The sequence below is a fragment of the Chrysemys picta genome, chromosome 10 (assembly GCF_011386835.1).
Source record: "Chrysemys picta bellii isolate R12L10 chromosome 10, ASM1138683v2, whole genome shotgun sequence".
In the NCBI taxonomy this organism is placed as follows: Eukaryota; Metazoa; Chordata; order Testudines; family Emydidae; genus Chrysemys; species Chrysemys picta.
Genome location: NC_088800.1, coordinates 27,475,676 through 27,502,345, shown reverse-complemented (window position 1 = coordinate 27,502,345; position 26,670 = coordinate 27,475,676). Strand labels below are relative to the sequence as shown.

The following is a 26,670-nucleotide window of genomic DNA, read 5'->3' as shown; positions in this document are numbered from 1 at the left end:
TCTCATCTGGTGACAATGACGAGAAGGGGGCTGGAGAAGTGACTTCCTCCTCAACTTTGGCCTCTGGTTCCTCCCTTCCCTGGTTGGGGAGCTGAGGCCCTCGAGGCAGCGGCTGAAGAAGAGTACTTCCTTGGCTGCTGATAGACCATACTAGTAGTGATGGAGACCTGTTAGAATCATAGAATCTCAGGGTTGGAAGGGACCTCAGGAGGTCATCTAGTCCAACCCCCTGCCTCTTTGGGCCTACCAGTACAGCCATTATGATGGTAAGGGAACCGGTGGTTGGTACCACGGTTGCCCAAACCAGGGAGGCTGCACGTCAGAGGGTTGGTATGCCTGGTGTCCATAGTGAAACTGGGCTCCCTATCTTGAGCGAGAAGAGCATTAGTAAGCTAGGTCCTCTTGGTCAATTTCTGACTCTGACGATGAAAGGGGTGGTGCATGGCAGGAGGTTGTTGGTGGGACAAGGGGTCTGGGTGAACTTATTACCGGGGCCCCAGTACTGAGCAGAAAAGAAACTGGTGTGTCAGACCCCAAAAAATTCATTGTGCACCAGAAATCTGTTGGTACAGAGGGCATCAGTACTGGTGGAGCCTGTCGGTGCAGAGAGGCTTGTACTGACAGCGTTGGAAACGCAGACCTGATAGCAAGCTCTGTTGGTGCCTGGCATATCATTGGTGGTACCAATGTTGATGACTGTACCAACAGTCTTCCCTGGAGTGGATCTTCTATGTTTCTCACCCCCCTGAGGTACCGATGCTTCTTTGCCTGTACCCATTGGGTCTTTAGGCATTCCGACTTGCCCTCTCGGTTCAAAAACATGCGTGTCCTGGGTACCAGATTTAGATAGGTTTCAGAGTAGCAGCCGTGTTAGTCTGTATCCGCAAAAAGAAGAACAGGAGTACTTGTGGCACCTTAGAGACTAACAAATGTATTAGAGCATAAGCTTTCGTGGACTACAGCCCACTTCTTATATGCATCCGAAGAAGTGGGCTGTAGTCCACGAAAGCTTATGCTCTAATAAATTTGTTAGTCTCTAAGGTGCCACAAGTACTCCTGTTCTTTTTGCAGATTTAGATAGTCAGTATCATTGGTACCAATGGCACTGAAGCTAAGTCAGGAATCGTTTTCAGCTCAATCAGGGATTGCTATGGGGACTCACGGACCTTTTCTTAGAGGTCTTATGCGAGTGGCTAGCAGGCATGTCTCTGAACTCACCCCCTTTGAGGTGGACAGTTGCAGTGAGGGCTCCCATCGGGACTCCAGAGGTTGAACAGCTAATTCCATAAGTAGGAGTTTGAGCCTCAGTTCCCTGTCCTTCCTAGATCTTGGCTTCAGTTGCTAGCACAAGTCCATCAGTGACTGGAATAGATTCTTTGCAACTGAGGCACTTTTTGAAGCCCTGAAAGCTGGGCATACCCTTCTCCAGGAGCGTCCCCCCTTCAGGGGGTCCACAGAAGACAAAAAAAATTTTTTTTTTCCAAGGCAACGGCCAAAATAAAATGTAAATGAAGCAAAGAAAGTAGCCTCGTGGCAGGCAGGGAGCAGTGCATGCGTAGGCGGGATGGACTGCTATAAAAGTTCTCCGATTAGCAGCGCAGTGGAGCGCCCATAGGGACACTACTCGAAGAAGAACTAAGATTTAGCTCCTACTGTGCTGCAAGGTAAGCTATAAAATAAGCATCAATACTAATTCTCACATGCTGCTTAGAAAGTTAAGCACTGTGACACCAGTTACAGTAAGATCTGAACTTTAAAATCAGATGCAGAGGGTCAATGCATTATTATGCAAGAGAATTTCATTCAGATGTCTTCTATTTACAAGGCTGAAGTTAGAAATGTTACTGTCCTAAATGTATTTTATTCAATTAATGCAAGTCTGATCTAGCTTCCCATTTAGTATCAATACATAAATCAATGAAATAGATTTTTCTTCATTTGTTCAGTTGAACCACCATTTGTAAAATTCTATACATATCCGATTTAAATGTAACAAACCTTGTACAAAAGAGGAGAAATTCTTTAAGAAGTCACGGGTAATGATTAGCTACCATATGAGTTTCCACAAATTATCTCCTTACCATTAAAGGAAGAGCCCCTATTTGTAAGTGATGAAGTCGAGGAGGTGCATGGTAGTGTGCCAAATGAGGGTGCAATGGGCCCGGCGGATATGTAGCTGCAGCCACTCCAGCTTCAATTCCCAGTTCCCTGCCACATAAGCAAAATTAAACATTTTAACCTAGTTACTTTTTGCCCTCTAGCTATATCTCTACTGTTTTGGAAATTTATATCATGGCTTCTAAAACACGCATAAAGGACATTTTAAATAAAAGATTAATTACTTTAAAATAAATACTTTCCATTAAATCAGTTCTGTAATCCCATCATTGGTTCAAATAATGTGTTTGTGACTAAGCAATTGGTTTAAAAATTAAATAAAACAAAAAACAAAAAACAACCCCAAAACACAACAACAAATACCAGTACAGACTTAACTCAGAAATCATGTGTTATGCACAACTACTCTATTACTGATTTGGAATCCTGTGTTTGCATACAATAATTCCTCTGCAGGTCACCATTCCATTAATCATTGTGGTTACAGGAAGTTGCCCAATGGATTTGATCTATTATCTTAGATCAAGGTAGCAAAGTTCTAGAATTTCCAAAGCTATCTAGCCACTGTAAACCACAGGTTACTAGGAGTGGAAATCCATTTTAACAACACAACAGAAAAACCGAAAAAACAGAAAAGTTACAGGTTTAATAGTTTATGAGTAGACCAAGCTCAGAAGTTAAAGTTCAGTTAAAGTCTACTGTTTTACTACATAACAGATGCAAACGTTTTTAAATAAAAATTCAGTCACAGATAAAGAGGAAAGGTAAATTAGCTTATAGCTCAAAAGGTCTCAACTTTTAACTTCAAAAGAATGTTTTGTATAAATTCCTTTTTGCCAATACACAAGAGTTGAGCTCCTTTTATTTGCAATAACTGGTACCAAAACAGTTCAACTGTATGAGCACTTTTAAAAAATGGTAGATATTTGCTGGCATTTGTAAAAGCAAACTGGAAATGTTTAAATTGGCCAGTAGCAAAAAAAATGGCACTTTAACACATTTTATCCTGCACATGCACTTGGCAGTTTGTTAAATTAAATCACAAACAACATTATCAAAGTATTCTCAGGATGAAAGGTCATATAACAAATGCCAATAAATGGGCACCTACCAAGGCATAGGACACTAACGAGGAATTAAGAGTACTGACCAGGCAGACCTCTCTGGAGCTTGTCGAGGATGTGAGGACATTGTCTGAGGCACGTGGATATGGTGCCCATGGCCATAGTTGGGATGCATTCGGTGAGGATGTGGAGGAGGCCGTTCATGTGCACGTCTAAGAGTTAAAATACAAGACAGCACCAGTTCAAGCTACAATGATTCAACCTTTATCTGGCAAACATGACTACAGAAAAAATAGTTAAATCTTCAACATGAGGTTAAACACTTGCCAATCTAAAATCCAGTTTCATCATTACATGTCAAGATCCAGAAACATTCGCAACTGAAAAGTCATCCATATTCTTAATCTGCAGCTTCCTGGTAGATTAAAGTACTTAAGGATTCACATGAAGCAATACTTCTGTTTTCTAGGTTAAAAGGCAGCAATTTCTGATACTTCCAAAGGAGTCATGAAAATATTTTAAAACTTTAAAAGCTTGGAAGCATACAACTCTATAGGGGAAGTAGCAGCTATAAGTTTACTCTTCACTTAATTTTTCTGTCAGTTTAGAAACTTGCATTTCCCAAAAGCAGAACATGGGGTGAATGGCTTCATGTCCAAACAACCACTTGTAGCATTCTCTTGCCAGATGGTGCTTTTTGCAGGTGGCTTAGCTATTGGTAGCTGCTTTACTGCATAAATCTCTAGCAAAGATGACTTTCCCCAAGAAGGCCACCACCAACCTGTAATTTATCCTGGCAGGAATTGAAAGTTTTCTGCGCTACTATAGAAGAATGACATAAGAAAACTGCCTGGTCAATAGCCAAATCAGTAAGTAACAGTGTACTTAACTAAAAGTTCTATTCTCAACCTTCTCACATCAGAGTGCCACAATCAGACTTTAGCACAACTCTTTGGTTCTTGCTAAAGGAATTGTGACAATAGGCAGAGAAATTGCTCCTTAAAAAACAAAAGTTAACACAGCTTTATAATAACTCCCAGAACGTCTCCTTATGCTAGTGATCAAGTCATTTGTGAGAGAAACAGCCTATGAGAATACAGACTTTACACAGTATAATCTTGAAAAAAATCTTGTATTTTAAATAGAGCTGTCGATTAATCGCAGTTAACTCACACGATTAACTCAAAACTGCGATTAATCGTGAATAATTTTTTTAATCTTACTGCTAAACAGAATACCAATGGAAATTTAATAAATATTTTTGGATTTATGTATTTTCAAATATATTGATTTCAATTGCAACACAGAATACAAAGTGTACAGTGCTCACTTTATATTATTTTTTATTACAAATATTTGCACTGTAAAAGTGATAAACAAAAGAAATAGCATTTTTCAGTTCACCTCATACAAGTACTATAGTGTGATCTCTTTATCGTGAAAGTGCAACTTCCAAATGTAGATTTTTTTGTTACGTAATTGCACTCAAAAACAAAACAACGTAAAACTTTAGAGCCTAAAAGTCCACCCAGTCCTACTTGTTCACCCAATCGCTAAGACAAACAAGTTTGTTAACATTTACAGGAGATAATGCTGCCCGCTTCTTATTTACTTCACCTCCAAGTGATAACAGACATTCGCACGGCACTTTTGTAGCAGGCATTGCAAGATATTTACGTACCAGATATGTTAAATATTCGTATGCCCCTTCATGCTTCAACCACCATTCCAGAGAACATGCTTCCACGCTGATGATGCTCGTTAAAAAAAAAAAAAAAAATCATGCACTAATGAAATTTGTAAATGAATTCCTTGGGGGAGAACTGTATGTCTCCTGCTCTGTTTTACCTGCATTCTGTCACATATTTCATGTTATAGCAGTCTCGAATGATGACCCAGCACATGTTGTTCATTTCAAGAACTCTTTCACTGCAAATTTGACAAAACGCAAAGAAGGTACCCATGTGAGATTTCTAAAGAAAGCTACAGCATTCAACCCAAGGTTTAAGAATATGAAGTGCCTTCCAAAATCTGAGAGGGAAGAGGTGTGAAGCATGTTTTCAGAAGTCTTAAAAGAGCAACACACTGATGCGGAAACTCCAGAACCCGAACCACCAAAAAAAAAATAAAAAAAAAATAGAATGTGCCACCTTCTGCTGGTGGCATCTGACTCAGATGATGAAATTAAACAGGCATTGGTCCACACTGCTTTGGATCGTTGTTGAGCAGAACTCGTCATCAGCATGGATACATGTCCTCTGGAATGTTGGATGAAGCATAAAGGGTTATCTGAATCTTTAGGGTATCTGGCACGTAAATATCTTGTGACATCAGCTACAACAGTGTTATGTGAACACCTGTTCTCACTTTCAGGTTATGTTGTAAACAAGAGCAGGCAACATGTAAATGTAAACAAATTTGTTTGTCTGAGCAATCGGCTGAACAAGAAGTAGGACTTGTATGCTCTAAAGTTTTACATTGTTTTATTTTTGAATGCAGTTTTTTTTGGGTACATAATTCTACATTTGTAAGTTCAACTTTCATATCAAAAGATTGCACTACAGTACTTGTATTAGGTGAACTGAAAAATACTATTTCTTTTGTTTTTTACAGTGCAAATATTTAGAATAAAAAATAAATGTAAAGTGAGCATTGTACACTTATATTTGAAAATGCAGACATCCAAAAATATTTAAATAAATAGTATTTTATTAACATAATTTTTTTAATTGCTTGACAGCCCTAATTTTAAATAAAAGTTTCACCTTGAGAGATTTTAAAGTAACTTCAGTCTATCAAGATTACATTTTACAACATAAACTGTTTGACCTATCAGCCTAGTTTCAAATATCAATCTTGAATTAAAGATGCAGTTTCCTAGCTGGGAGCAAAATGAAACATTGGAACAGCTTAGTGGGGAGGTGGTAGACTCAGCATCGCTCAGAGTTTAAAATAAGATTAGATATCTTTTTTTAAAAGATATGGTTTAATCCAGCTTCTGAGAGAAATTCTACGACCTGTGTGTGTGGGAGGCCAGGCTGGATTTTGATGATGGTCCATTCTGGCCTTGGAATCTGTGAATCTACGAGATCCAATGCTCATTCCTTTTCTTCATGGGGCATGGGGAGAATGAGGTTGCCTACAGTACCCTCAAAAATGCTCATAACCCTTATAACTCAATGACATAACATATCATGCATCAGGGCTTTAGCCAGCCATCTGCAGGGGTTATGAGCATTTTTGAGCGTACAAAATTAATAGTCCCTTCTGGCCTTAAATTATGAAAAGAAGAAACTATGAAATTAGTGTAAATTGTCTTGTTGCAAGAAGTTATGACATTGGTCATAAGTTGTTTAACTTGAATTTTTTTGTTGGGTGAGCAATTGATTATTGCTAAGGGTTTAGTCAGCTATTTGTACAGGCCTTTTTATACTGATCTTTCTGTAAATTGGTGACAAAAAGTGGAATTTTTTTGGTTTTGGGAGGCTGGGGATCACAGACTTTCAGTCTCTGTGGTATGTAAAACCTTGAACAGTTTTTAAATTACTGGTTTGAACTAATGCCAGCTACAGATTACCTACTTGAAAACTGACTGGGCCAGGTTGCATGGCTCCAAGATAGGCCTTGGAGTCACTGGAAGACTCAGTAAGCAAAGTTTGCAAACTATAAGCATCAACAGTAAGACAACGAGGAGTCCTTGTGGCACCTTAGAGACTAACACATTTATTTGGGCATAAGCTTTCGTGGGCTAAAACCCCCTTCATCAGATGCATGGAGTGGAAAATACAGAGGCAGGTATAAATACACAGCACATGAAAAGATGGGAGTTGCCTTACCAAGTGGGGGTCAGTGCTAACAAGTAATTCAATTGAACTGATTAGAATTCTCTGGAGAATTTATAAGAAGGTGGCCGTAATTGAATTGGCTCATTAGCAATGACCCCCCCAACTTGGTAAGGCAACTCCCATCTTTTTTCATGTGCTTTGTATTTATACCTGCCTCTGTATTTTCCACTCCATGCATCTGATGAAGTGGGTTTTAGCCCACGAAAGCTTATGCCCAAATAAATGTGTTAGTCTCTAAGGTGCCACAAGGACTCCTCGTTGTTTTTGTTGATACGGACTAACACGGCTACCACTCTGAAACAGTAAGACAGTGATGCTTTGCCTTTTGGGCCAACAAGCCACCTGAGGGAAAACTGATGTTCCAGAACCCTGAGAGTGATAACATCAGGGAGAGTAATTCACAACAAATAGGTATGCCAGCCTTTGACCAGTCTCTCCCTGCACCTAAGTCTGTTAGCAAGAAGCACTGTGCCAGAAACATAACTATCTGGCTCCTGGGCTGCAGTTCCAGCTCCTATTCCGTAAGAGTCCAGAAGACTGATGGCTATAGAGTTAGCAAATCCTGTTATTTTCCTTTTCCTATTTTTCTCTTTTCATTGGCTGGCGGTGTCCCAGCCTTTTAATATTCTTTACTTTTAGGGTGTGAAAATGTGATTCTGTGCATGCAGATGTATAAGCATTCAAAGCCCACAAGGGATAGGTGCCAGAAAGTAATTTTACTGAATTTAAACAGCCCTAAAAAACTGTCTGAAAGATACTCGTTCAAGTGTGTTCTGTGTCCTGTACTTAAAAGACCTGGGATGCAAGAAACGGATCATCTGTAATTTTTGGTAAGTAGGAGTTGTCAAAACTTCTGCTTATCAAAGATACAAGTCTGTATTGTAATATGTGTTTTGGAGAAATGTGGGAAGGAAAGGGTTAGCCACTACATAAGAACAGAATTCTAAGAAAGAAGCTTAATTGCCTGAGGTTGTAGTTCAGATGTTAGAACTGATTAAGATCTTAATAATGAAACCAAAATTTATCTAGGTCATGGATTTGATTAGAACTGGTAACATTTTATAGTTGGGGTTTATAGCCAAACATACAACCACCTTTTTATAGAATTCTCTGGAGAACTCTAAGGACTGGTCATCTCGAATCAGTTTGATGATTTAACATATTTTATGATTTAACTCCAATCCAGCATTCAGATTGATTGATTGAACTGACTTTGATTTGGTAGTTGTATTTCTTTATTTTTAGTTTAGTTAAACAATAAATTAGTTTGGTGATCTATTTTTTTTTGTTTAAAAGATTTAGTAACATGTATAAAAAAATATATTGTTACATTTCTTTCAACAAGCAACATGGGTCCAGAATTCTTGACCTTAAAACCCTGAACAGCTCCCCCTAATTAGTCTTTTGTTGTCACGCCATGCAATAGCACTTTGGGGGGGGGGGGGGGGGGGGGGGGGGGGGGGGCAAAATTTCTATGAATGATGTTTGCTTTAATGTAGATGAAAATGAAAGTGATTTTATCCACACTAATTTACAAGATCAAGATTTTTTTTTAAACCATCTCACTCTCCAGTTCATTTGTTTTAAAATGTCAATTTATATTAAAAAAAAAAAGTCTTGCTGACTTCAACAGTGCAAAAAACACTTAAGGATTTGCTTGGAAGCTGGGCAGTTAACCTATTGGAAAGCAACATTAATTTCTTCTAATTACTTATTATTAGCGTTTAATGTTTGCTTTAAAATTACCTGTTAGTGGTAATAAAAAAGTGCAAATTGCTTGCACTTGAAACTGAACTCTGCTTATTCACAGGACAGGTAAAGCATGGGCAACAGACGTACTAGTTTCCCCAAGCTTCCCCACTAAGGAACCTCTGATCTTTCCTGGAGGGGCCACCTTGACAAGTGAAAGGGTAGTTCAGCCTCAGTGCTCACTTAATCCTTGGCTTTTCTATTGCAACTGCTAATATAAGAGCTAATTGTGGTGGTAGACAATAAGATTCACATCTCACCACAATTTAATTGTAATTGTCCACTAACCATGGTATTACAATTAAGAGTCACATGCAGCATTTAAAAAACCCGAGGATAAGGAATTAAATGTACTCAGAACAATAACTAAACATTTATGACATACGTTGGATGCTGCATCATTCTTCTTCTCTGGACCTCCATCCTCTGGATCACTTCATGAGGATGCAGCCTCTGTGCTGAAGGTGCAGTTGCAGGAATATGATGGGTAATAGGCTGGTGTGTAGGTGGAAGATGCTGTGGAATTGGAGCAGCTGCACTGGCTAAAGGGTGAGTTGGTGGTGGAGGTGGAGGTGGAACTGGATGAGAAGAGGCATGAGAGGAGATGGAAGGATGAAAGGGGTGCACTGGATGAGGGATAACATAATCCACTTGAGGTGGAGGCTGTGGCTGAGGAGGAGGATTTCCGTGAGAGTGGGGGCATGCAGAAGACTGATGAAGAGGTCTCGTCAAAGCATCTGGAATGAAAATGCATTTTTAATGTAAAGTAAGTAAGTAAAGTTTCTCAATCAAATGCATAAGAAACTACAATAACTTCATGCCGGTTCTCTACTGCACTCTATTTCTATCCAAATAATATCTTTATGATAACATGAGCATTTATCTTTTCACAATGATTAACAGGCACTGACAAATAAACAACATGTGAAATTCACAAAATAAGTGAAATAAAAACCAAAGCTTCCCATCAACGTACATGAGCAAGACAAAATGAAAAACTGAAACCAGAAAGCCAGTTTTCATAGGATGTTTCTTGATAACTGGAGATGGACGGATACACACCAATTGGCTGCCATAAGAGGACTGATGGGCAAGAGGAAAAAATAAGCATCTTTTTTAAATAGTAAAATCCGACTTGCTAATATTGACAAAATTGTAATATTGACAAAAAAAGAAAAGTGTGGGAAAAATCCATGTAACACACCTGATTAAAAACTACCAGGATGCTGTCAGCCTCTTCTTTTTTAAAACTTATTGTATTAAGAGAAACAAAAGGAAAGGAATTTTGTTCTGTGTTTGTACAGCAGCTAGCACAATGGGTCCTGACTTATGACTAGGGCTGCTAGATGTTACAGTGGTGGTAATCATCATCATCATCAAAGACCCAGTGCCTCCTAGCAAGTCCATGTCCCTGACTGTTCTCAAAACGTAAGCATCTTTGAGTACTTGGCACTGTTTGAAGAAAATAAGTTTCTGGAAACCCCAACTGACATTTAGGGTATGTTAACACAGCAGTGTAACTCCAGGGTTAGCAGAACTTGAGTTAGTAAGCCCTGGGTTTGTTAACCCAGGGCTTGAGCATCTATGCTCATTTGTAACCCCAAGTTAGGAATAGTTGAACCCTGGGTCCCAACCTGGGGCTCCAGCATCTACACTGCACTATGCAGACCCTAATCCAACCACCCATATCCCAGATTTCCTAGTCCCTTCCCAAAAAAAGTGGTCACTATAGCCCTCTGTCATGATGCAGTCTGGGAAAACTTGACTGTCCACCAAAGTTAACTGTCCAGAGGACAAAGAAAGTCAGCCCACAAGATTATGGTAGACTTATGGTGGACTCCCAGAGTAAGAGTCCAGTCAGGATGTGTCTACACTGCAAAGCAATAGGACTTGAACCCTGGGTTCTGGCTTGACTCGGTCTTGGATCCTCAACCCCCCATGGGATCCTGGGTCAGCATGATTTGTGTGTAGACAGAAGTGGGGATCAGGCTTGAGCCTGAGTTCAAACTCTGGGTTTACACTGCAGTGTAGACACACTCTTAAGCACTAAATAGGTCTCCCTTTGTGCGCAACAGCCCTCAAAGAGGGATTAATTTTGTATATTATCCTCATGAAATTTCAAAGACATTATTTAAAAATGGATTGTGAGAGGCAAAGAAATGGAGAAAAAAAGGCACAAAGGCCCCAACCCTACAATTAGCTCTGCATGGGTAGATCCTTATGCTTGTGAGAAGCCACACTGACTTAATGAGTCTGCCCAAGCAGAGCTCATTGGAAGATGGGGGCCAAAGTAAGGAAATAGAGAAGTGGCATTTAAAAAAAAAAAAAGGAATTTGAGACAACATTATTATTTCCTAAGGAAATGATTGAACAGTAAAGGATCTAGACTGCCAGTCTCAGATAAGCTGGGGGAGAACAAAAAATTAAAGTCTGATATTTACTGAATAGTTACGATAAAATAACATGGCAGAGGGGGGAAAAATCTGACAAGTATAAATTTGAAAAACTTAATGTGTGTCTGAGTGAGCCTAAAGAGAAATAACTCCCATGCGTTACTTTAGATAATCAAATTTCAGGTCTTAGAATCTTCTCAAATAAACTGTATACAATGCTATGTGGGAAACAATTTAGCTAAAAATGCTCTTTTAAAAAAAAGGAAGGTTGCCTTTTAATTATACCACAAAAATGATTTACCCTAAAAGTCTTTTTTCACTATTTCAACCTCAAGGATTTTGTTTTGTTTTTATATAAAGTTGGTACTTTTAGGGTACAGCATTAATTCACAGTAATAAACATAAAAAAACCCTCATCTTTTCTGTATCTTATGCACAGTCAAAGCAGTACATACTGGATTATCTGTTTATTTAAATTCCTCCATGCTGCAAGGATTCTCAGAAGGACCCTGATGGTTTACCAACAGTAAAAATATTTCTTATTGTAGATTTAGGAATGCTGGTTCTAAGGCCTAATCAAGAGGACAGTATAACCAAAGTTGTCAGGGAAGTTATGTTTTCCTGTTTTGTATTTCAAACAAGTATATTTATAGGTAGAGTAAGTGTACTTACAAGGAGAGTGCATATAATGTCGACATGATGAGAGCGAGGCCTGAGCAGGAGGTTGGGGCTGGGGCTGTGCAACCATGCTTGTTCCATATCCATCTATTGCTATTGGTTGGCTTGGGCCAGCACCAGCCTGATGCCCATAAATTGCAGTTCGGGATGAAGAACCAGGACAGCAAGGGTCAAATGCTGATGCTCCATGGAAAGCACCATTTCCATGACTTCTTATACCATTGTTGCTTAAGTCTACTGGCAGTGCCTGCTGTATAAACAAACTGACTTGTTTTCAAGCATTTCTTCAAATATTTAAAGCTAGGTCACCTTTAAGTGTGCTACAACAAAATATATTTACTGCAATGTTTTGCAAGTGACATATTTAATGCGATAAAATGCTTAAGGCCCCAATGTAGAGCATTCTTTAGATATGATTATTGTTTAAAGTTCACAAGCTTAGTGAACACTGTGAAGGAGGATTGAGTTGAACAAGAATGTTCACACTCATAAGAGTTTTTCAGTTTAGCTTCATTATTTTCTATTTTATAATCATTTGTCCGAAAACAAGTCTTAATTCAATGCCCATGAGGGAGCTTCATTGTACATTTCCATACATGCAAACAGTAACCTTAGCATTCTTCTTATTTGGGACTAACTGATATAAGTTTCATAGTTATAAAAATGATCAAAAGCTTTATTACGAAGAGCATGGTTACAAAAAAAATCATAGGTTCTAGGAATAAGTTATACAGTTCAGCTCTCAGAGGCTTGAAACTGCGGTTTTAAACAAAAAACAAGAGGCATTTCTAAAAAGAACTTGAAGTTAAAGTGCAAATATTTTTAAAAGGATTCTGAAACACATACTTGACAAATTAGTTTTTCTGCAGTGGCTGAATTAGTAACAAAACTATAGTAACCTCAAGAGCCTACCTTTAGAGTCAGATCATATTAGAGAAGACTGCTATATACTTTAGAACTACTTAGGAGTCCAAAGTATGTGGAGTATATTCTAAGCCATTGGTGTTTTGTTTTATAAATAAAACAGGAATATTAAAAAATTTTAGAGGTGTACAAGTGACAGTGTCAACATCCAATGAATAAGTTTGGAGTTGTTTCTGTTTTTGGTTTGTTTTTTTGTTTTTTAATTTAATTTCACTGCTCAGAACTCATGCTTCAAATTTTCCTATTTCAAGCCTCTTTTATACCTGCCACAGATAACGATAAGTGAATTCCCAATTCAGTAGTCTTATTCTATTATACTGCTAACATTGCTTTAAAAATGTAAAGTGAAAAATCATAAAAGTTAAACATGCCTGGTCATGGTAGCTGGTGCCAGTACTGCTGCTTGCTCCACAAGGAGCTGACACTGGAGGAGGCCTTTCAACAGGGCAACTGGAGTCACTGAACGAAGGAGACAGTGGGACAGTTGAGTGGGGATTATGGTGGTGGTGATGGTGGTGTTGGAAGTGGTGGCCATGCTGCTGAAAACAACTTGTGTGAGGGTGTCCTAATACATGGTGATTCTGTGAAGATCCTCCACACGGAGAATGTTGGGGGCAGCATGATGGTAACCTTGGCATGGCAGGAGGACCAGTTTCCAGTGTAGTATTAGAGGCAGTTCTCCTTACATCATCTTAAAATGGAGAGAAATTAAACAAATTTAGTGTTGCTGAAACTTGGAAAAGGAAGTAGAAGATGCATGATGAAATAGTGTCTGAAATAGAAGTATCTGGATTCAATCAATCATTACCCCATTAAATAGTGAGTAATTGGGTAGGAAATACATCCACATCAAACAATATTACAGGAGACTTCACCAAATGACACTTGAAACTCAAACATTTTAAAAGGATATGAAAGGTGGCTTCACTTACTTCTATGAGAAGTCCTGAAACTAATCAGTTAGATCTGTTCATATGAACTGTCAGAGGAAGAATCTTGCATTATTACATTCAGAGTGCATTCAAACCCACATTTCATCGCAGCTGCTGGCTACGGGCACAGACAAGGTCCCATGCACCACATATTGTGACCAGAGAAGTCCCTTCCTGGGTCTACTAGTACTGCAGGTAGTACACCTCTATCCCGATATAAGGCGACCCGATATAACACGAATTCGGATATAACGTGGTAAAGCAACGCCTTGGGTGGGGGGGTGGGGGGGAGAGAGCTGCATGCTCCAGCGGATCAAAGCAAGTTCGATATAGCGCGGTTTCACCTATAACGCAGTAAGATTTTTTGGCTCCTGAGGACAGCGTTATATCGGGGTAGAGGTGTACTAACTGACCTCATGCTCCCCTGAAGTCCAACGATGACTGACCCCTGCATGTGGTATGTTCGAGGAAGTTTCCTTAAGATCTCTCTTCTCTAGCACACTTACACAGGGACAGGCAGAGTCTGGCCTTAAACTCATGGGACCTTTAATTTCTATTGTGTTAAATATTAATAAACGGTGTTACTTTGAAAAATATCTAAATTTGCCATTCTGTTAAACAGTATCTGCACAGACACAATAATTCATTTAAACAAAGTAAAGCCAGGCCTAAGCATATAATAACAGGTAGCAAAGCAATTTAAACATAAAACAGATCTTGAGAAAGTTCTATTATTCTGTACCTCCCACTGAAGTCCCAGCAGTGCTGCTATTGGGAAGAGTAGTCAATGTCTCTGGTGCTGTAGAGATCTGGCTAGTGGATACACTTATAGCAGCATCAGAGGCCTGCTCTGAGGTAGATGTATTGGTATTGTTACCGGAAGTAGAACTCACAACCTGGGTTTCAACTCTAGCTGAGGTTGTTGGCACAACTGTGGGCTCTATGGAAGTGTGGACATTACAGAGAATCAGTATAATGATTACTGCAACAGTACATGCTATTTAAGCTTTTAAAGATCCCAAGAAATTCAGTTTTCCTTACAACTGTTTATTTTACAGGAAGTTTTGGATTTTATTTCTACCAGATGCTGATAAATTCAGAACAAGTGGCTTGATGGGATATAAAATGTGAAAGTTAGTTCTATTTCCTCAACAAGTGTGAAAAATCCAAAGTATGAAGAGTTTTAAAGTGAGTATTCTTTTGCTTTTTTTTTTTTAGTAAAGTCAAACTTTGTAAAAAGTCTGTATAAAATCATTCCACAAGCCAAACAAGAGAATTCGATTTATTTGGCAATTATACATAACTAGAAAGGAAACTAAGTCATTGTAATATATGATGCAAGAACTGGTTTACTCATTTACTACTGACTTTCACATATCCCTAAGCAAGCAGTTATATGATTACTTGTAGTTCATAATCATCATCTGTGTTTAATGCATATCAGTGAACTGTACAAGTTTACACAACCTGGTCCAGTGGCTTTTCAAAAAACCTTCATATTTCTTAATTAATGGTTCTACTTTACACCAGTTTAATAATTCCAAGTGTGTCATACTAGCTCTGATTTTCAAAAACTCCTTCTGATATTGGGCACAATTAAATATGTAAAAATTACAAGACAAGTTGGCATCCCTTTTGAAATCAACCATTTTCAAACAATATTTGTTTATTAAACTAAAGCACATAGTTGTAGTAATAAAGACCTGCTATAACCATCTCCTTTTCAAAACACTGGAGTAGAATACTTCCAAAAAGAATGTTAGAGAAAAAGATTTTTAAAAAAGCCTATTTACTTCAATTTTGTCCTCCTTATTTTCAACCAGTAAAATGCCAATAGATTTTAAATGCCTGCTGGAATCTTTAGCAGCAACTTCCAGAAGTTAGGGGAAATGTTAAAACCTCATTAAAATAGTCCCGTAGTACTCTCTCAACATACCACTTACTAGTGTAAATAGAAGCTCTCCCTGGTTTTTCAATTATCCTGCTCATCCTGGGATTCAATGTAATGTCATTATGCAATGTTTGTAATATCACAGTCTCTTCCTTGAAGATGGTGTAAGATCCATCAATACTAGACCGTTGAATCACTAAGCTAGGCAAAAAAGTCAATTACAATGGGAGAGAGTCTCTTGAGAACCACTGTGGAGATACCTTAGCAGCTCCATAGTTAAGGATGAGTTGATTTTCACTTAACAGCAGAATTACTAATCTTCTTTCACATTTAAGTGGTGTAATTTTATCTATTTCACACAGTAATAATTCTTACAACAATTTCCCATATTTTTTTGTTTAAGATTAGTTGACTTTGCCACAGACGTTTTTAAAGGAGTCCTTTTTGTAGAGCCTCATGATAAATATAGACAGTAATTAGGAAGAGAAATGGCAAACTGACTGACAAGTCACCCTTTGATCTTAAGTTAAACTTGAATCTTGCTACTATGCATATCTTTCAATCCATTACAATTTCATAGTGAAGAGCAAAATTCTCATTAATCCAATAAAAGGCATCAACTTTTTTATTTAACATCCACTAGACTAACATGTTTATTTTTAGCATAAATTCAGCAACAACATTCAAGATTTAGTGTGTATGGAGCAGCTGACAAGCAGGTTTACTTTGGCTTATCCTCTTGATTGCAACAACTATATTTTAATAGCAACCAAATATTCATTTGTTAGTGTTAACTCAGTTTTCTGTTCTGCTGACAACATCCCCCTGTTCCTCTGCTCTTTCATACTGCATCCTCATTATATTGATCTAAGTCACAATTATAACTCACCATCTTCATCCACTGTGAGGTCCACCACTTCCGCTGCATTCTGTCTCAGCGGCTGTATGACTGTGGAAATCCTACTACGGTTCCGCTGTTCTTGTGATCGAGCAGCATGAGAGCTAGAGTTTTGGTTCCAGTGAGATCTTGAGTGTCCGAGCGTCGAACGAGACCTGAAGTGGAAAAAAAATGCGGTTGCCTGGAGAAATAACACATACGTTTGGCCTTGACTTGATACATTTTCTCTTAGTGAGTCTGGTTGTCAGAGATGAAAACTAAGTTTCCTGCTTACTGTGAGTTGGTTCCAACTGTATTTGTTTGGAAAAGTTTGATTGTTTAAATGTTCTGCCACATTCAAATAAACCACTACACTTACACACTAGTAGCTTGTTCACTAGTACTACTGCAGCTTTGGGAGTATTCCCATTCTGGCAAACATCCAGACAGGCAGGACTCACACCCACGTTAGAGCTCACTGGTCTAATACTGCTATACAGTCTGCCTGGAAAGAGTGCCACAATAAGACTAGCAAATATGGATAAGATTAAGGAAAAACCTCAAAATGAAACCACAGAGCTGTAGTTCCCACCATTTAGCATTTATACCTGCCCCTGCTTTACGCAAAGTTAAAAAACAAAGAAGTGTCTCTCACCCTTCAGTTCTCCACACCATTTGTATCAAATTTGTGAAATACTGGACATACCAAGGACGATAGGAATGTCCATAGTAAGAAAAGATTTAGAACATTATAGTTATTGTTTTGTATGTTATTTTATTCACTTATATCTAAGATTCTGTTTTGAGGATTTTTACCTACTGTTATATAATTAATTCTGTATTTTTAAAATAAAAAACCTCAGAACACAACCTCTGAATTTATAATCCATTCTATTTTCTTCTCTAGAGATAATTCAGAACCCTGCCTCACCTAACTTTCGGAGGGATAGCAAGCATAATCGTGAACCATGCCCAGGGAAACTACTGATTTTATTTTTCCAGGCTGAAACTTTACACCCAGTAAATTCAATCCATCCATCCACAAGCCAAACACCCAGACCAAAGAATCTGTTAAACTGGAGTTAAGGTTGAAAGAACGTATCAGTTACTTAAGGGGAGACCCCCTTACATGAATGTTGTATTTCCCAAAATACAAGCATTAGAAATCCAGGAAAGTCAGATTTCTGGGTCTAAAGTTTAATCTTTACATTAAAAATGCAGAAATGCACAGGCAAAGTAATCTAAAAGATCTTAATTCTACCTGCTTAGCAATGCCAGCCTCATCTTCACTAATTTCTTTCAACCTACTTTTTAAAATAGGCTATTTGGGGATGAAGGCTATTATAGCACTAGATATCCGAAGTCTGGAAAAACCATCATATTGGTCAAGTGCAACTCACCTCTACCATCCTCATCGTTCGTAAGTGCTTAATAAAATCCCTAAGTTACAGTCCCAGACAAACTAATTTTTTTTCCACCCAAAAAGTGTATATTTACAAATGAGAGACACACCGCACTGGTTTCAGAATTGGTTTCATATATATATATTTATGACACAGTCTGATACTTTGGTTTATTTCTGCCTCAATTTCATGGTGTTTCTGTAAGTCTATGTTAGCTCTGTAATCAATGACACTAATCGATGGCACATGGAATCAAAGAATTTGGAATGACTGGCTTATGTTTACTACTTATCTAATTGGAAATTTAGCAAGTATGCCTTTCTATGTATATTATATGCCCATAAAGGAAGATGAAATTGGTACAACCATGGTACCATTATGAGTAAGGCATTCTAGTTTCTTCACTCAGTGACAAGGTATCAATATTAATGAATATGTCTCCAAGCAATTTCTCTTATGGGATCTTTACCGTGGAGCAGTTAAGATAGTTTGGGAGACACCTTTCATATGCTGTGGTTTCTTTTTGCTTTAACCCCTGCTGCCCACAAAGTACCTGACTAACCACAGACTCCACCTGTGGAGGGGAGAAATAAGGCTATAGAAATCCTGAACTCTGCAGTTGTGGGGCTCCCTTCATGTAGATCTTTTGAGTACTACAGGAGAGCATGTATGGGAGATTGGGGTAGACCTAGAAGAGATGTAGTCATTTGGTAATCACCTTGAGAGACCTCTGTCATAGCACACTAACCGCTCCCCTCCCCTGTTAAATTTAAAAAAGTGAATTAAATTCCACATTTAACATTTTACTTTTATCCTTAGAGATGTTAAACACCCGGGGCTCCTAGAGTTCAGTGGCCGTTGTGGGCACTTACCTCCTCGGTAATATTTAAGCATAAGAAAGCCTGATTTTCCAAATTGGAAAAGGCTGCATTTAGAAGCTTAGTAAGTCCACCAGGAATAGACACACAGTGGAAGGCTGGCATAGTGCACCACAAGCATGATCACCTACATTTATCTCCTGCCCCAAACCACCACTTCTGTAGACCGTATGAGCTCGGATGTTAGATTTTTTTCTCTGCAGCATGCAAGCTTTTTGTATTATAGACCAATCTTCTGTTACTAAAGAAATTCTGACAGATTTAGTTTGCATTTCTATTATATTTTCAAAAAGTCATGATATTTTAATGTATTTACCAAATCAATATTCTTACATGAGAGCCATAAAGGGAATACAGTATGAAAAAGTTCCTTTGTATTTCCACTTTCCCAGAGGGCTAATTTTTGGTGACGTGGTGGCACAATAACACTGCATCATAACTATGAACGATACAAGGCCTTGTTTTGCTCAACAGTTATGTGACTGTGCAGCAGAGCTAATACATGACAAAAAATAAGGATTTTTCTAACATTTGATTTGAGTTTAGGAATCAGATCTGTGATTTGATACAAAGAAAGCAGAATCTATACAGCTAGACACATTTTGGGAGGCTTAGATTGGCCAAGGAGAAATGCCCCACAATGAGCTAAGTAGTATTGTATGTGTCTCCACAAAAAATACACACTCCCCTAAAATTAATGTTCTTATAAATTTTGTATCTGTTTAGCCTATATACTGGATTCCATGAATCCAATGATCATCTAGTTTTAACCTAGAGTACACACAAACTTCAAGAAGTTCAGTAATTAGCAAGCAATGACAACATTTTTATTGAACTGAAATGTAGGAACCATTCATCAGCCTGCTGATCCATAACACCAACGAGCTCATCAAGGCCTGATACGAGCTTTCCTTGACAGGTTTACAAGCCTAGTGGATTGATGGGAGGGCACTGTCAACGTGATATATTTTGATTTTAGTAAGGTTTTTGGCACAGACCCACAAGACATTCTCATAAGCAAACTAGGGAAATGTGGGCTAGATGAAATTACTATCAGGTGGGTGCAAAAGACCACAGTCAAAGAGAGTTATTAACAATACACTATCAAAATGGGGGGCAGGGGGGAGAGAGGGAATGTATCTAGTGGGCTCCCAGAGGGGTCTGTTCCGAGTTTGGTATTATTCAATATTTTCATTAGTGACTTGGATAATGGAATGTGTGTATAAAACCTTCAGGTGACACCATGCTAGAAGGGGTTGCTAGCACTCTGGAAGAAAGGATTAGAATTCAAAATGACTGCCATATGGGAGAACTGGTCTGAAGTCAGCACCTACTGCACAGTACTATACTTAGGAAGGAGCAAATCAAATACACAGCTACAAAATGGTGAATAACTGGCTAGGCAGTAGTATTGGTGAAGAAGATTGGTGATTATAGTGGATCGCAACTTGAATATAAGCCAACAGGATGAAGTTGTGAAAAAAAGTGAATATTCTGGGTTGTAATAGGAATGATGCATGCAAGACAAATTGGGTAATTGTATTGCTCTCCTTGGCCCTGGTGAGGCCTCAGCTGGAGTATTATGTCCAGCTCTGGGTGCCACACTTCAAGAAAGAGGTGTACAAATTGGAAAGAGTCCAGATGAGAGCAACAAAAATGCTAAGAGGTTTAGAAAACTTACTTTTGAGTTAATGTTAAAAAAGGGCATGTTCAGTCTTCAGAATAGAAGACTAAAGGGGGACCTGATAGTCTTCAAATATGTTAAATACTGTCATAAAGAGGACACTGATCAATTGTTCTCCATGCCCACTGACAGTCGGACAAGTAGTAATCTGTAGCAAGGAAGATTCAGGTCACATATGAGGAAAAACTTTCTAACTAAGGATAGTTAGCACTGGAAAAGGCTACCAAGAGAGCTGTGGAATCCCTATCATTGGCAATTTTTAAGAACAAGTTAGACACACACCGGTCAGTGATGGTCAAGATATACTTAATCTTACCTTAGCACAGGAGCCTGGATTAGCTGACATCTTGAGCTCGCTTCCAACCCTAGGTTTCTAGGATTCTATCTTCATTTTATCATATGTATCAATAGGTCTAATTATGGCTATTCCCTGGGGATATAATTAGATTTTCCACATTATCAACCTCTGCGTTGAACCCATGCCTTTGAATGTGTTGTGCTCTTATTTTAGCAAGTGCATCATGCCTACTTGAAACTAAGAGATGACTGAGTTCTGTATAATACAAGAGTACACACACAAAGAGAAAGAATACCTAAGAATTACGGTAGACAGCAAGCAACATGAAAATACAAAGATGTATCACTTAGAGGTCCATATAAAACCAATCAAGCAAGAGAATAAATAGGCTCCATAAATCAACTAGTGTAGAGACTCAGTTTTTTGTGGAACAAGTGCGACTTGAACTGTAAATCCTCTATGGTATTCTGGACCTCCCATAGGAATGCTAAAGAGTGAAGCCAAGACTCACTGCTCATAACTAGCCCTCTAAATGCCATACCCATTTCATCCACTGCAGCTGGTAGGGACATTTTCCCCCCACTAGTCTGCCTTCCTCAATGAAGGTTTGAAACTGGGCTCTGTCCTCTAGGGGAAGCTTGTCCTTAAAGTCTGGCATGTCTGAAGTAGTAATTAAGGTCATATTTTGCTAACAAAGCCTAATAGGTAGCAATACAAAGCTGCAGGCTTGTAGAGTATACCTTTCTTCCCAAAAGGTCCAATCTCTTTAAGCCTTTGTCAGCCAGGTGACTGTAGGGTATTGTAACCTTGTTCTTTCTATGTCTACCTGCACCACTAGCGAGTAGGGCATTGGGTATATGCAAAGCAATTCCACTCCTTTGGCTGGAACAAAATAATGACAATTTTAGGTGTGGGGGTGCGGGGGGCCAGGGTATGCCAGACAGCCCCAGCTGGTTCCATGATGGCCTTATTTACTGTGAGAATTACTTTGCAGGGACCTATCAGCTATAGGATGTCAAGGTGCTGACGCTAGGCATCTTGGGCCTCCTCCAGAGGAATCTTTTTCTTACATGCTTTACCTTCCTTCCTGGGGGGTCTTAAGCAGTCTGAGCCCTTAAGATCTGCACGCAAAGGCAAACCTGCACGGAGTTGGGGATGAGTCTCTTCTCTTAGGAGCAGATTTAGATGCAGCTCCAATTCCTTGGGCTTAGGAGCTCTAGGCTCTGCTCCCAAGCTTATACTTGAGGTGGGTATAATTGAGGCCAATGTAGAGGGTAGTTTCCCAGGCTGGATCAGAGTGAGGTCTCATGAGCTTCTCTATAAGGTTGAGCTTCTCTCAACCAAAGCTCACAAGCCTTACATGTTCAAGAGGGAAAAGCAGCAGCAAATGCTGCACTTTGCTGAGATATTCATCTCACCCAGATAGAGGCAGCACTGGTGCTCATCTCACACAGAGAAGGAGTTAGGGAAAGGGACTAAATTCTTGAATCCCAGGACTCTGTGGGAATGGACTCCCCAAGAGGGGAAAAAGTTAAGCTTAACTATACTATATTACAATTTTAATATTGCTAAATAATAAAACTATTTACAATATATATTTACAGACCAATAAAGAAGCTGGAGAAATCTGTGGACATAGAGGATTCTGACTCTGACCATGCGGTACATCAGAAGGCACTGGCGAGGTATTTGCCTGCACTGCCTCTTCTGCCTTCAGGAGAGCAACTGAAAATGTGCAGATCAAGTGACACTACTTACAAAGAATATCCGGACTTGGGCACATGGCACACATGCATGCCCATCTGGAATACATGTCAGGACCAGCACTCGAAGAACCACCACTGCCTCAGCTAGGGATGAGGACAAAATAACAGCTGGTATTGCCTGAACTGCCAGGTTCATGACCTACAATCTGAAACACTGTAGTTTCCAGACACAGGGTAGGAGAGGTTTGGGATAGGTTGCCCCCGACTCCAGGGTGTCACCTGATGTACTGGAGTCCCACTGAGACCGCCCATTCCACCAGCCTGGGCTCCCTCACCCTGTCCTGCTGTGCCAGGCCTTCATGCCTCCTGTAGCACACACACAGGTAGGGACATGCCCAGCTGCAGAAAGACACAGACACTGAAATCAGCTCTGCATGGGAAGAATCAGCTAGGGGATTGCCCAACACTCAAGTGCACACCCCCTTTGGGGTGAAAACCCAAAATTATATCGTCTTGCACTGCATAGAAAACTGTACAGCGTAAGCTCGTGAAATCCGCTCCCTCTCTCAATGTGCAGGAAGATATGCACAGCTTTTTGCCCCATCAGTTATGAACAACACAAACTGGGTTTTAGAATAAACAAAACAAGTTTATTAACTACAAAAGGTTTTAAGTGATTATAAGGGATAGCAAACAGCTGAAAGCAGATTACCTTAGTAAATAAACAAAAATCGCAAACTGAGCTTAACACACTAGATAGGTAGTAGGATATACATTAACAAATTCTCACTCAGTGATAAACATGCTGGCAGATTCTTAAGGCACAAGTGCCTTGGCTTTCCCAGGTTTTCATACACAGGCTAAAGATCCTTCTAGCCTGGGACCATCACTTCCCACAGTTCAGTCCTTGCCCCTCAGGTCTTTCCAGGTGTGATGTTGCAGGGAGAGTGAGGTACCCTCAAGATGTCATTGTCCCCCTTTTATATCTTCTTCCCACTTGCTGGAAAGCTCTTTTGCTGTGACCTGGGTCAAACAGTTCCCATTGTGTAGTGCTATCTCTGAGATGTTTCTATTGTACACAGTTCCTGGGGTAATCTTTGTGCTTGTGTGCATTTCCTCAGTAAGCCATTAACATGGTCTGGCCTTTTTAACTATTGTACCTGAAAGGTTGCTTATGGGTGTTTTCAACCTCACAACACGTTTCCGTAATGTTTCAGTAACACATACATAGCCAAACGTCAGAACTTCCCATACCATGATACGACAATAACACATACAATCCAACAAGATACTAATATTTATGTTTAGCAGATCAAGGCTTTTAGAATGATACCTCACAAGACATACTTTGTACAAAACATATCCTAATTACATGACAGCGGTGAATATTGGAGTGTCAGGGTGTCACAAGGTTCTCATTCTAGAAGATGCAAAGGCATGATATCTAGGACCTTAAAGACCCCCCCAGTTTCCAATAGAGCCATGTTATGACATTATATCAGAAAGGGACACCAGGGCAAGTGTCTACTCATAAACCTGCTGTGTCCTAAGTGAAGCCCTCTACTCCCCTTCAGATTTGTAATAAGTAAGGGAGCCTTCCCTGCAGTGTTGAGAGTCAGAAGAGGACAATGAACATTCTAAATCTAAGGGGGGAGAGGGAGCATCTGAAGCCTGAGAACTAGGATTCTACAGAACATAAGCCCCAGATCAGTACTCTGTGCCAATGATGTAAAAGGCATCAGTATCACAAGAGGGATTTTTAGTCCAGTGGATAGCAAGGGAGACTGACTCTTCTAAGAAGGTCCATTGTTACTTCACGCTTTTTTGTATTGAGAGGGGCAGTACTACAAACCTTAGGGTTGGCTATGCCAATACACTTGGTACAAAGAAGAACAGGAGGACTTGTGGCACCTTAGAGACTAACAAATTTATTAGAGCATAAGCTTTCGTGGACTACAGCCCACTTCTTCGGAAGTGCTCTATTATGCTCTAATAAATTTGTTAGTCTCTAAGGTGCCACAAGTCCTCCTGTTCTTCTTTTTGCGGATACAGACTAACACGGCTGCTACTCTGAAACACTTGGTACAGACATTCTGTGCAGAAGCAAGTAGTGTTTAGGAGAGTAGTACTGATGAAATCCGTACCATAGTAACTGACTCCAAAGCACTCTGTGCTCAGGTAATCCCTGATGCCATGGCAGCAGCTGATTGTAAATCCCCAAGTAAACCAAAAGCCCCAGTACCATGCTCCCTCAGAGTGGTTATCCACATCAATCCATAAAGTCCCCTTAGAACCAAAGAGGTGAGATGACAGACCTCTTCTCGCTGGGAAACTCCCACTGAGATTTGTCCCTGCTTTTCCCAGATTAGCAACGCTCCTTTTTATCTGAGGACTTAGGTTTTATCAGCCCTGCTTCTGTCTGAAGCCATCATGAGTCTTTCCAGATGGAGCTCAGTTAGTAGATCTGAAACTGATGGGGACACTCCTGCACCAAGGTGAAACTTTTCCAAGGGGATCTGCCCTCCCCAGATCAGGGACTAGCTGCATAGACAGATCTAACAAAATCATCTTTAAATGTGCCTCTCTAGCTTTCAAGGACCTTCTAGAAAAGAAATTGCACACCACACATTTATCAGAAATGTGCTTCTCCTAAACAAAATGGCATGTTGTGTGCCCATCATTTACTGGAATTGCCAACCTGCAAGAGGGGCAATATTTAAACCCAGGAGACTTAATAACATCCCTCCCTATGACCCAATACCATGGAACTCCCAGTCAGAGAAGAAAAAAGGAGGGAGTACACACACTTACAGCTAAGAGCAAAAAGGGATGCATAAAGATGCAGACACTGAAGAGCTCAGTCTTGCAGCAGTGGGTAGTGAGAAGGAACTGAGTGGTGGAATACATATGGACAAGCACTCAAGTACTTTCAGCTAAGTCCAGGAGCATGCAGCAGAATGTGCAAAGATGCTCGGTATGGATATGCTTCCTTTTTCCTACATGGAAGGTGAGATTATGCCCCCCTGTACCAGATTCCTAGATATTCCTGTTTTATTAACAAGGCAGTATCAGATCAGTGTGCTGCTTTAAGAATTTCAGAACAGTATGGTCTGGGTAACCGAATGTAGAAGGGTACACCTGACTACTCACATGTGGCTCAGTGGTCAGACAGCTGACTACACATGTTACAGCCTACTAGGTCAGGAGCAGCAGAGAGACTGGCAGCAGCTCTGGCAACATGTACATCCCCAGTTGACAGCATACCAGAGTCATTGTTTCCAGAATAATCTTGGAAAAGCTGCATGATGTCACAGAGGAGTGGCTAAGGTCCCTCTCTGCTGCGTTTGCAGCAACAAGGGAGTAATCATAAAGACAGAGCACAATGGTCTTTTCCACATCCCTAGCTTCACTCACTGCCTCAATCTGGTTGTGAGCCAGTTTTTGGATAGCATTACAAGGTGCAGCATTTGCTGTCAACAGCTCTCAGCCTCAATGCATTCATGGTGGATGCAGTCTGTGGGGCTGGCAATCTGTGATCCCACCTAAGGAGGTGGTACCGAGAGATGCTATGGGGAGGCTGAAGAGGCCCCCCCGCGTCCTTCGCAGTAGTGGCAAACAGCCATGTTTGACAGCCCCTATCACCACAGAAAAGTGCTCCCAAACACTGGAGGAGAGGGACAGTTGTGTGGCAAGGGGCCCCACTCCTCTTTCACCTCTCCACCACCACTCATCCTAGCCCATTTGTTTGTTTTAAAAAGTCCGTGTCCTACTCCTCAGCTACCCCTCTTCCCTGCCCTGACTAAATAACACTGAAAATTGCACACAACAAAATATTTTGATCTGGAACAGAAACTGTTGACATTTGGGACTAAACATTTTGCTATCTCTGAAACTAATTTTTGCAGGGTTTTGCTAAAAGAATCAAAATGTTTTGATTTGGTTCAAAACAACAAACAAGTTGCTCTCAAAATCCTCCACAAAATGGAATTACTGTTCCCTACACAGTTCTAGCAGGCATATTTTCCCTCAGTATCCTCCTCCCCCACCACTAGTAACATTACAATCATCTGACAGAAGGGCTCATCATGAGCCAAATAATTTAAGTGTTTTGCTAAATATTACATTTTCTTCTTTCTGACCTTAACTAGTAATGCTTTGACTATGAGTGGCCAGTAGGGATTAATTTCAACATACTGACAGTCAGCTGAGTTCCAGGAAGATTTCCCCATC

General features: G+C 39.8%; 1 protein-coding gene across 12 annotated transcripts in view; it reads right to left on the bottom strand.

Moving 5' to 3' along the window:
• The window catches only part of RNF111 (ring finger protein 111), an 84,525-nt gene that overhangs the window by 24,704 nt on the left and 33,151 nt on the right, over positions 1-26,670 (bottom strand). For 7 of the 12 annotated variants that reach the window (XM_008164058.4, XM_065558278.1, XM_042853862.2 and 4 more), the window contains 7 exons: positions 16,484-16,647; positions 14,446-14,643; positions 13,143-13,462; positions 11,842-12,097; positions 9,162-9,513; positions 3,269-3,394; positions 2,082-2,208 (listed from right to left, as the gene is read on the bottom strand). In XM_008164058.4, coding sequence (XP_008162280.1) covers positions 2,082-2,208; positions 3,269-3,394; positions 9,162-9,513; positions 11,842-12,097; positions 13,143-13,462; positions 14,446-14,643; positions 16,484-16,647 — 1,543 coding nt within the window. The remainder of the gene's footprint in view (positions 1-2,081; positions 2,209-3,268; positions 3,395-9,161; positions 9,514-11,841; positions 12,098-13,142; positions 13,463-14,445; positions 14,644-16,483; positions 16,648-26,670) is intronic. The other 5 variants (XR_010590732.1, XR_010590733.1, XR_010590734.1 and 2 more) reach the window with 2 other exon arrangements.